The 14,693-nt window shown below is 39.2% G+C and overlaps 1 protein-coding gene across 4 annotated transcripts in view; it reads right to left on the bottom strand.

Moving 5' to 3' along the window:
- DOP1B (DOP1 leucine zipper like protein B) overlaps positions 1-14,693 on the bottom strand; it is an 88,488-nt gene that overhangs the window by 38,210 nt on the left and 35,585 nt on the right. For 2 of the 4 annotated variants that reach the window (XM_014599166.3, XM_014599167.3), the window contains exons 10-15: positions 12,213-12,333; positions 11,315-11,434; positions 9,072-9,177; positions 7,984-8,175; positions 6,341-7,040; positions 1,513-1,784 (exon numbers count right to left, since the gene is read on the bottom strand). In XM_014599166.3, coding sequence (XP_014454652.1) covers positions 1,513-1,784; positions 6,341-7,040; positions 7,984-8,175; positions 9,072-9,177; positions 11,315-11,434; positions 12,213-12,333 — 1,511 coding nt within the window. The remainder of the gene's footprint in view (positions 1-1,512; positions 1,785-6,340; positions 7,041-7,983; positions 8,176-9,071; positions 9,178-11,314; positions 11,435-12,212; positions 12,334-14,693) is intronic. The other 2 variants (XM_014599168.3, XM_059720732.1) reach the window with 1 other exon arrangement.

Here is a 14,693-nt window from a genome sequence, read left to right as displayed (position 1 = left end):
ATAATATCTTCTGACAACACTATTTTTACCATTCTGGTACACACAGAATACAGAAAAAAGACTGAAGAACTAGTAACACAACATAGCTGCCTTTGCCCTGCTCACTGCAGCAGAGTTTTGGGCCCCTTGTGAATTACTGAACAGAGCATCCCCATAGTAGTTTAACAATTAAAAATTAAGTTTAGAAGATTCCTTCCCACCTTTTTTTTAAAGTTATGGCTTAGTCACATTCTTGATTCAGATTTCCTTCAAGTTAATGTCTCTAAGTTTCCCTTTATATTACCCAGTATAAAGTTGAGTTGCCCCAGCACTGAAAAGCAGAGAGAAGCTATAAAATTAATTTACCTTACTGCTATACTTAGTAGTGTTTTTTTTAAATATAATAAGAAATACAATAGCCTTCTGTAATATACTGTGCAGTTTTTTGGATTTATTTATTTATTTTTGGTGAGGAGCCTATTTACTATCCACAATATTTTGCCTGTAAAAAAAATGCGTGTCCAACACCATATCCTAAACAGTGAATTAAGCCTTTCAATGGATACATCTTATGTATGTTTAAATTCCCCTTTGTTGGGCAAGTGTACCGTTTCTAGTTTGTATCCAGGTTGTAGCCATATTGGTCTAGAGGCAAAAGGAATCAGAACTCATGGTAGAAGTGATATCTTTTACTAGACCAGGTAGATTTTTGCAAAAAAAAGAATTAATTAATTAAATTGCAAGCTTTTGGGCAAAAGCACCTTACTTCAGGCATTGAAGAAAAGATTGTAAAAGTTCTCCTGAGTAGAAATGAAAGTTCATATTTCATATTGGGGCACAGAGTATGTTACTGAAATATGAACTTTCATTTCTACCCAGGAGAGCTTTTAAAATCTTTTCTCCTATGCCTGAAGAAGGGTGCTTGTGTCCGAAAACTTGCAATTAAAGATTTTTTTTGCAAAAATCTGGTTGGTCTATTAAAAGATATCACCTCTACCAGCAGTTCTGATTACATTTCTATCTTATCTTCTGACCATGGGATTCAAGCAATAAAAATATAAATAAAGAACAGGAGGTAGCTAGAATCTCTTATCCTTCATCCTTCCATGTATTTTTGTGATGCAAAGATTTCTTTTGTAATGTAAAGGCTTAAAATGCAAAAGCAATAAAATGTAACATAGTCTATCACAGCTACTAAGCATTGAAGACAACTGGGACAAAAGAAAAGAGAACCTGATGGGAGAGGAAAGAAGAACAGTCAATTAACATTTTTTTTTTGGGGGGGGGGGGAGGAGGAGGAGGAGGAGGGATGGCAGCAGCCACCAGCCAACTGAATCTCTTGCTGTCTTATTATCATGGTATAAAGGCAGCTATGTCAGGGCACATAAAAAACTGGAGCATCAAGTTGTTAGGAAGGTGCACTGCCTTCAACACTGTGCCCAGATATAGCATGCTTGAGTCATACAAGAAGATTTGTGGAATGATGTGTTACACTTTCTAACTAAACATATCTGTACAGTAAAAAACTGGTACCTGATAGAAGTCTGTTTTCTCCGAGATTAGCTTTAGAACCCCGGGAGCAATGGGAGGAACTGTAACCATCTGCAATCTCCCAAAGAAGGGGTTGTGGCCAGAGATTTTATACCGCTTCATTCTGTCTTCAATCACAAGTGCCAGTGATTGTGAATGGTTGATCACTTCTAGTAGCGTGGAGATGGACATGTTCTGCACATAGCAGTCTTTCACACAGCAGCATATCGTCATTAGGGATTTAAGCCATAGTGGGAAGCTGGCATCGCCACCTCCTCAGAAGAGAGAGAGAAAGAGAGAGAGGAAAAAGGCTCTTATTTAAATATTTGATTATATCAGGGGTGCTCAACCCCTGGGCCCATGGGCCAGCCCCAGCCCCTGATGCTGAGTCATCCAGCCCATGGGGCTCCCCATGGGTATGATCCTGGTGTGTGGGGCTGGGCTGAGGTGGTCTGGGGCCCCAGAGCCCTAATCCTGGTAAGTGGGGCTGATCCAGCCTGCAAACCAACCTGGCACCATTCATTTGGCCTGTGCAGCCAAAACACTGAGCACCGCTGGATTATGTGATCAAACACGTACAAGCATCACAGGATCAGAAGGGACAGAGGCAGCATGCAATATAGTTCCTTTCATAAAACTGAGTATGCTCCATCTTAAAAGCAGTTAACATTTTTATTTTGACCTCTACTACTCTCATTGTAAGACCATTCCAAAAAGCCAGTTTCGCTAATGGACAAGAACTGTCCTTTGATTTCCAGTTTAACTGTATTAATGGTTGATCTAAATCCATTTATTTTTGTGCCAATATTGTCCTTTAGCCTAATAGTTATTTTCCCTCTCTGATGTTTACCACTCTGATGTATTTATATAGATCAAGTCCTAAGTCTTCTCTGCCTTCTTTGTACTAGGTTTAAAAAAAAATGTCAAGTCTCTTCTCACAAGACAAGATGGGCTCTCTCCTTTCCAGTCCTATGATCCTTCCCCTAAATCAGGGGCGGGCAATTATTTTGGGCAGAGGGCCACTTACTGAGTTTTGGCAAGCCATCAAGGGCCGCATGACAGGCAGTTCAGGGCAGATTAATATCAATTTTCTTAATTTTTTAGGGGCCCTGCAGGCCAGATAGAATCGTCTGGTGGGCTGCATCCGGCTCCTGGGCTGCGTTTTGCCCACCCCTGCCCTAAATCAACGTAACATCTCTTCTCAGTATCTGTTCTAGTTTCAGTCACTCATTCTTGAACAGAAACGACCAGAAGGGTAAGTAACATTCCAGATGTGGTCTACCTTCGTGCAATGACATTAATACCTTCAAATGACTACCAGGAACAGAATTCTTGATACATCCTAAAACTGCAATTGATTTTCATGCGACTACATTGTATTGGTGGCTCACAATCACCCTGACATCAACTAACAGACCCCTGTTCTTCTCTGCCTCAGGCCATTTCCAACTGATGAGTTCCAGCTTATAGTATGTTTTGTTATCAGCCCCCAAGTGTATGACCTTGCATCTTATATTATTGACTTTCATCCCATTTTTATTATTCCAGTCTTAAAGGTCATCCACTGCTTTCTGTACAATATCCTGATGTCTTCCTTCATTATCAACAAATTTCATTAGCACAATTTACTGCTTGTTGTGGTTATTAATTAAAATATGAAACAAGATCCATCCCAAGACTGATTCTTGAGGAACTCTACCAGTAATCCTCCTTCAGCTTGATACTTCCCTCTTCAGTACCACTTGCTGGATTTCCCCATAAGTTAGTTCCTTAAATAACTTACAATTGCCCAACTTTTTCAGCTTGCCTAAAAAATTTTGCCATGTAGCAAATGTTTTACTGAAATCCAGACAAATGAGATCAATGGCTTTGACTAGGAAATCAGTTATTTTATCAGGTAAATCAGTCACAATCTACTTTTGTAAAAACCAAGTTGCATTCCTTGCAGTCTCTGTTCATTCTTAATATATCTCTTAGCATTACTATTTCTCTCTTAGGCCTGCAGCCCCATTCTACAAGTTTTTTCCTCTTGTTTAAGATTCAGATTTCTGATAATTTTTAGCGCCTTTGACTTGAAGAAGCTAGGCATTTCTTGAGTGTTCAAATCTATGTAAAGTCAAGCTGACTTTACTAATTAGTTCCCTAAATTTAACCAGTTTGTTTTTTTCTAAATCAACACCTTCATTACAGATCCACTTTTGTTTTTTCAATTAATTATAATTTATTTAAATCTAAATCGGTTCATAATTGTTTAACCCAAGTTTTTTAAAATGACTAGCCCTTCTATAATGTTATCTTACTTATATACTATTGATGGTATGCATTTCCTCCCCTATGCCATAAAATTAATTCTTACGACTAGGGACAGAAGTTACACATCAACCAGTTTAATTGATCAGAAACTGATTTAAACCTGTAACAGAACAGAAGTTCAGTCCACATAAACCAGTTTCAAAATGGCTGAAACTGGTTTAAGATAAGTATCAGACTTAACTGAGTTAGGTCAAACCAGTTTATGAAACTTCTGTACCAGCGGGGGGGAAGGGGGACGGGGCAGGGCAGGAGGGAGCCATGGCCCCCAAGCACCAGCCTGGGGGGGTGCTGGCCAAGCCTTTCAGAGTTCTTATCATGCAACATTCTATCTGCAAAGCCTATGGCCGCAGGGGGCCCTACAGAGCTGGTGGTGGTAACCGCGTTTGTTGTGTAACCCACCTGCCCACCCTGTGGGACGGAAATTCTGGCCATCACCCCTCTCCCTGCATCCAATGTGCTGGGACTTTCATGTCTTTCCTGGCCAAAACAGTAACCAAACAGGGCCAGGGTGGGAGACTAAGTATTGGTACGAAAAGGATATGGAGGGGGGAGGTGCAAATGCAAGCATTGGTCTCTAGGCACATGACTGTGTCTCAGACCCCTTCCCAGCTCAAGTTAAATCAGTCCCCCAGCACCCCAGCATTTTGCAGCTCTGGGCTGAGCTGGACTGTGCTGTTTGCTTCAGAGAGCATGGCTGGCCTCATCCCTTTGCTCCCTAGCTGGAGCAATGAGGACTAGCTCACTTCCCCCCTTCCTGGCAAACCCCTGCTGGGTTCTGGGGCCATGAAGGGGGGTTAAACTTCCCTTTCCCTGAGTACAGAGTTGCCCTGCTAGCTGCGACTGTAGACTACAAATCCCAGAGGCACCTGGAAGCAGGAAGAGAAAGTGATGGGCAACTCTGCAGAATCCTGCTGCTGTGAGTCTGGACTGCAAATCCTAGAGACCTTGGGGACAGCAGGAAGAGGAAGCGAATACACAGCCCATTCTGGCTACGTGCCAGAAAGCTATGTTCTAGTGTCCCCCTCCCCCCCAACAGCTTTTGGCTTGAGTGACTGCAGGTATGTGGTTATATTTCCTGAATCAAAAGTGAATGTCTGTTTATTTGCTTGTTGGTTCAATCTTTGAGACTAACCTGCAAAGACTGAATCAATTCAGCCTTGGACTTTTTGACTGTCTGTACTTAGCCTACACGTTAAAATGTAGCATTAGCTTGGCTCTCACTATTTTTTTAATTTAAAAAGCACACATATATGCATAAGACTGATCATCCTAGCAGAAATTTAATGTTATCCAAAAATTATTTTTCAGCTCAAAAGAGCAGGGAGGACAGGGGAGAATGACGGGACAGGGACACATCACAAACCTCAACAAGCCACCTAGAGCTGTCTACTCTCAGCCTCTCTGAGCAGCCCTTTTAAAGAGATAGGCACACTTTCATTTATACTTACAGAATGGTACTCCCACAGACACAAAACAAGTCTATTTTAGACACGGATGATTTGCCTGGGAAAGTATTCCAAAATTATTCTAACCAATATCATTTACTGGAGTATCATTTTCTACTGCAACATGAGGTGTTCTCACTAAGTAAAAGTTAAAACCTGTCAGAAACTAAAAATATGCAGAAAAGTTGAATTTAAAAAAAGAAGAAAAGAAAATGGACATTATTTATGTTTCTGTGCATAATTTTATATTTTCCACAGGTTCCTATGTAACCCTTTCTTACAAAAGTTTCTCTTTTTGTTTCTAAATTTCCTTAATTTCTCAGGACTAGGTCTGAGAAAATCTTCCACAGTAACTTGTACTGACACCAATGTGACATTTTGAAAACTAAGCTGAACAACAAAGATTGAGAGTATGAACTAACACGGAGATGAGCACATAAAAGACACTGCAATCACATAAAAACCTTCAATGTTAAACACCAGCAATTTACCCATGCAGTTCATTATTATCACCACTTTATTGACAGTGACATCAGAAACCTGTAATGAATTCAGAAAGGGAATCCAAGTGTCCCTTTTCCTAGTCCTACCTCTATACTTTCTCTCTGAGAAATGACACTTACTCGTATGAAAACTAAAGTCCAAAATGCCCAATGGGAACAGGATTGAGCCCTAATTATACAGATTGTCCTGGTCTTGATTGACAGACTGCACTGTCCCTTGTTTTCTTCATAACCCTGAGGGTAGAGAGGAATAAGGGAGAATTGTCTTACTTAAGACAAGGGTATACTAAAAGCCACTCACAATTTTTCTTTGCCATGATACTTGTAACAAACTGTTAAAAAGAGAGAGAGAGAGAACAAAATGGATTTAAGAACTGTAAAAAACCCACAGCGCCAACCTTCTCCAAGTTACGAACGCAATTTGCCTTCAAGCTTACGAAAATGTATTTCATTTGCAAACATTGGCAAGTAATAATGCATGTATATGCTTGGTGAATTTCTAGTACATAATTCACTTCATTTGTAATTTCCACTATATGACAAGCTAGCCAAACAAAAGCCTATTCTTACCAGGAACTTGAAAGAGAGAGAAATACAATTGTTCAGTTTCCTCCTCAGAAAGGTAGACTGGAAATGTGGTGCAGTCCAGTAAAAGGTGACAAGCAGCAGCAAAAGCTTCTCTGCACTCTTCTTTAATGTCTCCCAAGTCAAGCATTACCTGCTCAATGTCCCATTCTTCTTCCTCTTTTACTTTCTTACTACCAAGGTCACAGTCTGAAAGGGAACGTGGCTCCAGATTTTTCTGTTTAAATGGTGACCCTCGAACTGTGAACAAGTCTGAAAGCATTTGTTTAAACTGAGGCACAGTAATTTGCTTGGCTTCCCATGAATTCTTCTTCTTGCTGGAACTTTCAGAAACTCCATGCTTGTTTTCCTTCCCTTCTTCACCAGTCCGGGTCACTGTTGAAATGCTTCCATTGCCAGGCTCTTGTAAATGCATTCCAAAAATATATTTACTAGCAAACTTAGCAACCAGCTCTTGGATACAGTTCAAAGTTTTCTGAATGCTTCCTCCCTTTTTCCAGACATCATCTCTCTCAAAAGTCACACCTGGCACTCCTAAGTGCTGAGAGAGCTCTGGGGAGGAGGCACTTAGACCTATGCCACTGTCTTCTGATTTGAGCGGAGGGAAAGGAGTATCATCAACATCATCCTGTAGTGCAGGCTTAGTTTCTAAAGTTATGCTACCACCTTCTTTCTTTACTGGGCTCTGAAATGGAAGTATACATTTTATTAACTATGTACTTGGGAGTTATGTTGAGCTGAGGTAGGCAGAAAGGAGGAGAAATGGAAGACCTCCCTCCCCTCGTCTACCAGGTGTTAGAGATCAAATATTTCTGAGGCAGCGGAACACAGCTATAGATAAACAGTCCTATCGCATCTAAAACCAGATTAAACTAATTTTAATCTGTACACCTGACACCTCCGGTTATGTTCAGCATCTTTGTGATCTAATATTGTGTAACAGCAGCCTAAAAAATAATTTAATGTGTAATCAAGAGTGAAAAGAAGGGTCTCTATTCACCAGTCTACCAATGTCTAACTGAGCACTTACTCTTTAAGCGTTATAGCTTCTAATGATGTACATTTCCTTGTACTCCTGTTTGTCATTTGTTAATGGTGTGGTTTGCTCGTGTTGTACATTTCTAATCCTTGGCTATGTTCTTTTGCAGTTGTTTAACAATATATTGCGTTAGCTGTCATATCTTAAAACCACAAGGCAGTCCTTGACCACAAAAAAAGAATAGGCGTGATCTGATGACCTGAACATTTAGCATTAACACGCTGCTGAATGTCTTACCAGTGAATCAAGTAGCAACTATAGAAATCCATATCTTCAGTGGACAAGATGGAGTAAGGAAGGAACTACTAATAAACGCCAGTTTGAGACAAACCTATGCTGGCATAAACAAATCAAGTAAGGTTGGGGAAGATGACCTATAAAAGACCAAGATCATGACACAAAATGTTTGGAGCCTGTAGAAGGAGCTGTGGTGCAGAAGATACAACAATGTATCTATTGGTGCAGTTAACAGTGGAGTTTGAATGGAAAAAATAGTAGCAGATATTACTTTAATAATGCTAACTCTTTTAACAATTTGTGAGCTGCCATTCATATGTAAACATGCTACAGACCTTGCAGCTATACCTACCGTGTTTCCACTTCCAGTTTCCATGTCCAAGTATGATGGGGGCATCTGTACTTTGCTAAGCACTTTAAAACAGGTCTTTAAGGCATGAATGAGTTCTGGTAAACTTAGGGTGTCCATGTTTTCTAGAAGAGACTGCACCATATAACTGAGCATCTGTGGTAGATACTGAGTCTGCACTTCAGAGTAAAGCTCCTAAAAGAACAGGCATTATTAGACATAGATAACTGATAACAAGCTTAGCAGACAGATGGATGTTACTATTTTCTAGCTGCATAATACAAAGTCTGTTTTTTAATAACCAAAGATGTGGCCAACTGGGAATGCACACTGACAGTTAAGGCACACAGATTTGTTTTAAACAGAGCTACTTTTTTTCTCCTTTCATTCTTCATATCAAATGTGGAACAACACCTTAAAATTTCATGGATTTCAACTACTGATAACTTTGTAAAAAGGTCATTGTAACTTATCACCCCAACCAGCAGAACCTAACAATAGAGTATTCTTTCCTCCTTAAAAATATGATGATTCTGTAAATGGAAAAATTTCTGAGAACAGATAACAAAACATTCTGCCAATCTCCATCTTAATAAGTTACTTTTGTTAAAAAGTATTCAGTTATCATTAGAAACTTAAGATTCTTCCTTTTATTCCTCACCTAGTATCATTCAATATATCTATTTGGGAGCTTTTGGATTTGGAGAATGAATTGCATGTCAGACACGTTCTAATAGATATTCCATAGATGTTCAAAACATACATAGGCAGAGAATATGTTATATAAAATGCTCCTGGCAAAAGAACCCCTCTCATGCCACATCTGCCTTATGCACTCAAAAAATTCTAGAAGCAACTTCTATCCCCTGTTCACATGATATTAAGTGGCCTTGAACAAAACTCCTCATATGAGTAAGGGAAAAGAGGATTTGGCTAAAAGGACTGTGTTTGTTCATACGTTTTCCAGGTGGGAAACAGTTAAAATAGTTTTCCCATAAAAATGTAGCCAGCTGAAAACTTATCTGATGAAAGAGAAAGGAAAAGGGACTTAAATCTTTGAACAATTAACTTTTACGTCAATCTTGCCTTACCAAAGGAATCACATCAAGAAGGAACACCAGTAGCGTGCAGAGTTCTGAAACTGTAGGAGGACAGCTAACATTCTCAGTAGGGTATTTCGTCTGCATGGATTTATTTCTGGCATTGAAAGAAAAAAATGTGTCCTTTCAAAACAGATATGGTATTCTTACATCTTTCCAGAATTTTTTTAAATGATAAAAACTTAATCTTCTTTGTATTGGCATCAATGTGAATAATACAAACCAACAAGGGAAGAGATTTGCTTCCTTCCCCTGCTACAATTAACTTGGAAGTTTTAGGCAAAGTCTTTTTTAAAGCTTATTTATTTTTAGTGCATGAAGTTCCATTCACCTTAGAATTCTTTGATTGTGGCAGTCAAACAAGATGACATTGCAGTATCCAAATCATGACAGACACCATCTTCTTCTCTTTCTTAATGTTTATATTACGTATTAAGCAATATTACAAGGTAGACTAACTTCTCTCACCTGACAAAATCCTCCATTATTAGTATGCAGGTACAGAAAAAAGGAGAAAAAAAGACCCTCTTGGGGTTTCACCTTCTGAAGATGAAATTAAGAAATTCAGGACCATAGCAGAGAAATAGTGGCAATACACCATACTGATAACTACTAGCTCATTTCAAGCAATAAGTAAAATATAGTTTGAATACTTAGATATTAAGATGATGACTTCTTTGTAATGACTACTGGGGATGGAATGAAAGTGCAACCTCATATTTAACTGCACACTTTTAGAAGCTGAACAACATTTATTGTGGCACGAACGATTGAATGCCAAAAAGTCTCAAACTATTTTATAATTTTGTTTCCATATCGGGTGGGAAGATACAAAGCAAGATCTTTGTATATGATGCAGCCACCATATGCTGTAATGCTGCTAGCAAGGTTATGTTAGGTTCCTGGCATGCATTCATTTAATGGTGTGACTCAGATCTGCCACGTGCCACAATTTTAGGATTGGGGATCAGATCCCAACTGCACCATTACTACTTGCCAGTGCACAGGAAGCCCCAGATCACAGTCCTGGGATCATGATTCAGAACTCTCTCTACACCAGCAATATGAAAGCGAGATGCCTGCAGCCCCGCCTGAACTGGTGCAGTCCCAGGGCTGGACCAGCAATTGGGCGATAGCCAGTTTTAGCCCTAGAAACACACTGAAGCTGGTTCAATGCTCTAGTGTGGTTCCAAGGGCTGGGACCAATCATCAGCTCATTGTCGGTCTCAGCCTTGCACTGGGATGTCAAAAAACCTGCATGCAGTCCAGTTGTACACATGTTTTTTTTAAGGTCCCAGCATACCATGGCCCTGGGATCCGGGAGAAGTTCCCCTACCCCATGTGCCAGGGATGTTTTTAAAGGTCTTGGTGCATGGGGACCCTAGGATCAGGGAATCTCTCCCTGATACCAATGGCCCCATGCCTAGGATGTGCCAAGTGCCTTGCTCTGCAGCTCTCTGGGAGCTATGCCTCACTTCTCAGCCTCCATGACAGCTACAGGGCAAGACAAGCACTGTGCTGGGGCACAGGGAGCCTCACAGCTCCCTGCTACCTGGCACCCTAGCCCAGCTGATGAACTCCCCTCCTCTCAACAACATGCAAACATGAGTGTGAAGCTCCACGCAGGGTTTCATCACATAGCTGTCAGCCTTCTGACACAAGAGAACTATCAACCAAGTCCTGCCATTCAGCTGACATCATGCTGAAAGGCAGGACTAAGCTACCATGTGTTGAAGTCAAGGCGAAATGAAAACCAGCCACAAAAATATGACACAAAACATATAATATTTTTGTGGTTGGTTTCTCATTTTGTCATGCCATTAATTGTCTGAATGTGTGTCCAGTTACTATTTATGGTGCAATTAACAAGTTAATTGCATCTTAACTGTAACGTCTGCTGGGACTTAGTATAAGACCGTGATATTGCTCTTACTCCTTCAATAAAAATATAACTTTCATGCTTCTTATTTCTGAATTGTTTTCTAGAAAAAAACATAAGTAGTTGTACTGGAAGCCAAAAAATTTGATTTAAATTTTAGATGGGTAAAATTGCTTCAGATTTAACAAACTGCATTATTTTGTTAGCTTGGGATCTAACTGTGCATCTCCTCCCCTAGTGTTGATCATGGCACTCATATCTAAAATCTGTGACTAAGGTTTTTAGGTTTTTTTACCCTGCTGTAATGCTTAAGGTGTTTGTTTAAAAAAACAACAAAACAAAAAAACATTACTACCTGAAGCAGTCTTCAAAACATCTGGTCATGTAATCCCATAGAAAATCTGTACTTAAGGATGTGATCAACAAGTTGACCGTTTTAACGATTTCCGAGGCATTTTTATTCTCTTTGATTGAACTGCAAGACACAGAAAAAGCAAAAACAAATCAGTGAAGACTAAATGCACACATGCAATTTTGGACTAATCAATCTGGCTGCTTACAGACATTAAAAACCCCCAAAACGGCACTTTAAATTCAGCATGCCCCTACACCAAGCCCAGTGCATGCTCAGAAGTGGTATTGTATTAGTTTGACCTGACTTGCCCAATGTCTGGGTAGATCATGTGCTTCAGTGGAGCCTTTTTGGCACTTTTATCAGCTATTGAATCAGCTATTAGATAAAAATGCTAAAAAGCCCTGCTGAAGCGCATGGTCTGTACAGACGCTGTAGAGCCGGGTTGAAATAATGTGCTGCCTCTGCTGGTAAAGTGCTGTTTGGTTTTGGTTTTTTTCATGTCTGTCAGCAGCCTCTATCACTGAAAACTTGGCTTGAAAGATTATGAAGGCCAAAAATTTTAAAGATTAGCTTTATTTTCAAGGCAAAAAATATTTAATCTGATTTGGAGATCTATAAACTTCAGAGTTCTGTCAACGGACATGCAAGTAATAAATCTGATATTATTACCCAGGAATCACAGCATACTATATATATATAGTAGCGTTTCATTTTAATTGCGGGAAAATGTGGATTTTGGGTTTTTTAATCAGAGTTTGCGATTTTTTTTCCATCAGACAATTAGCAATTTTTAAACAGAGAAAAGCAGGATCCCTGAAGATTACTGAATGGATTACATGAGTAGCTAGGCTTTATTCTGAGTAGTTTCAACTATTAACAGGTCTAAGTTAAAGCATACCTTGTAAGTATGTTGCCATTCTGACTGTAGCTAAGTTTAAGGTCAGAACCCAATGCATCCTTGCAATAGGAATAAAAGGCTCTAATCACTTCAAGGAACAAATCCCCAACAACTGGTGGCCCTGCAATCAAAGGCAAAATAAATCCAGCGATTACTCCAAAACAACTCCTGTACTAAACAGTTACAAGCTTTTAGTCCACTTCTGAAGGCGAGTGAAAAACAGCACCATTGTTACCAATTTAAAATACCGGAATGAGGATATTTTCTATGATGTTATAAACTACTATCCAGGTTCCCATGGCAAGATGACAAATCTACATGCAAGATTAAAATTTTACCTTATCCACTGTAGCAAATTAAAATGGGAGATTTCTGTAGGTCACAGCTGGGCTGACTATTTATTACATGTATCACTTCAGAAGAATACAGTATACTTTTTTTATGAATGCCTGGATTGTTTCTGTCACTTCAGCTATTTATATAAAAGCACATCAATGACAATGTGAACATACAACTTAGCCTACCTGTGCAACAGGATAAGTTTGCTGACAACAGTAGCCCAGATTTAGTAAGAAAACATTTAGATGAGTTCTCAGTACAAATGTGACAGTGACGTCTGACATGTATGTATACTGGAAAAGCTGATAGCTAAGGAACAGGAAACTCATGTGCCTAACTGTATTAGGATCACTTTTATGAACGAAGAAAAAAAGTCTAAGCAAGGAAAAAACAAAAAAGATTATGCATATGGTAAGGGAGATAACAATACTGCTGAAGATCAGGCCTAACCCAGTTCAGCTCTTCTTTAACTTGGTTTCAACTGTAAGTTAATTTTTTGGTTTGTGACTAAGAGAATCTTAAAAAAAGAATGATTTATTTAGGATAAAACAATTTTTTGTTAAAAAAAGAAATATTTGCATGTTGGTGTTTTTAACCCTTTTTAATTAAAAATATACAAGAGATTTTTTAAATGAAAAAAGTTGAAATTAACCATCTCTAATTTTCCAAAATTGCCTCTTTTTTCCAGCAGAAGTTACTCATTAAATTCATTAACAGCTCTGTCTGTTCATAAATTGAATTTGGGCTAATAACTATTTTAAAAAAAATTACTTTGCTCCACTTGCGTGTGCTCAGCTCTTCTCAGTGGTAAGACCAGGATCTAAGATCAAGCCAAGAGCCTCAAGAGGCCATATGCTGTGTGTTTCATTATTTACTTATTTTTTAATTCATAGTATATTTGTTTTGAAATTAAAATGACCTCTGATTCACATTACCTTAAGGCTCAGGAGTTTGTATGGTGTACTTTTTGGATACTACCATGAAACAAGAATAATCTTTATTCTGTTGTTCAGATGAACACTGGTTCTTACCAAAATAAAAGTTGTCTTTAAGATTGCTGCCATAATACAGCCAGCAACTCTTTTCTAAGTGAAGACACTACAACATTTGATTACTCCAATGGCCTCGTATAACAATTTCTCCCATCAGTAGCTTTTTAATTTTAAAAAATACATTAACAGTTATAAGAGACTGTAATTGCACCTGCTTTATCATTTTAAATAGTGGTGCTCAAATTTTAGTCAAGGAGGTCTGGATGAGTGGTGTAAGGCTGGTTTGAGGGCTGGATGGAGCCCCGTACCACACACTCTAATGTGCAGGGCCATGTTATCCATCCTATGGAGTTTCCCACAGGTCTGGACATTTAGCAGCAGGCGAGTGGCAATTAGCTGCCACTGCTCCTCAGCTGCAAAGTTTTCCAACTGTGGAGAGCCCAGTTGGCTGGAAGACATGGCTCTGCAGGTCAAATTTGGCCCCCTGTTTGTGGGTTGACAACTCCTGATTTACAGCATTTAATTAACAAAAGAGGTGTTTCTCTTAAGAAAAAAAACAAACACTCTTTTACAGCTTGTTTCAAAATAAATAGTCACTAGTGTCTTATTTTGTCTAATCAAGCAGCTGAGGAAGCATTATCCCCACTCCTTTAGAGACAAACACTAAGTGCCCTGAAAATCTGCATAACAATTTTTTTCACTTGGTAAATAACAGGTACTTATATCCTGGCTTTTCATATGGATGTATTGAAGGATTTGTAAAGAAAGCAGGGAAAATGAATTTAGAGAAGCAGAGGAGTCTCCCATTTCTCCAAGTAGAAAAACATTTCCCAATGAAGGAGATATGAGAATTTTACCAGAAACTGTCACTGAAATATTTATTTAATACATTAATTTAATTATTAATTCCCCTACACTGAAGCCCAAACCTCACAGATGGCATCCAGGCAACACTATGCTGTAAGCCTACAGCCAGACCAAGCTTAGCTCTCTCACTGTCAGGCCTCATTCATACACGCACTCATACCAGCCTCCTCTGACTATGGCCTCTCATGCTCCACCCCCTCTCACAGGGTCTCTTTCACGCATTGACAACTTATACTGCCCTGCTCTGGTCTTGGAGCAGCCCCCTTAGGCCATAGGCTTTATC

Source organism: Alligator mississippiensis, chromosome 1 (assembly GCF_030867095.1).
Source record: "Alligator mississippiensis isolate rAllMis1 chromosome 1, rAllMis1, whole genome shotgun sequence".
In the NCBI taxonomy this organism is placed as follows: domain Eukaryota; kingdom Metazoa; phylum Chordata; order Crocodylia; family Alligatoridae; genus Alligator; species Alligator mississippiensis.
Note: the sequence above shows the minus strand (reverse complement) of the source record. Positions and strands in the feature narration are given on the sequence as shown.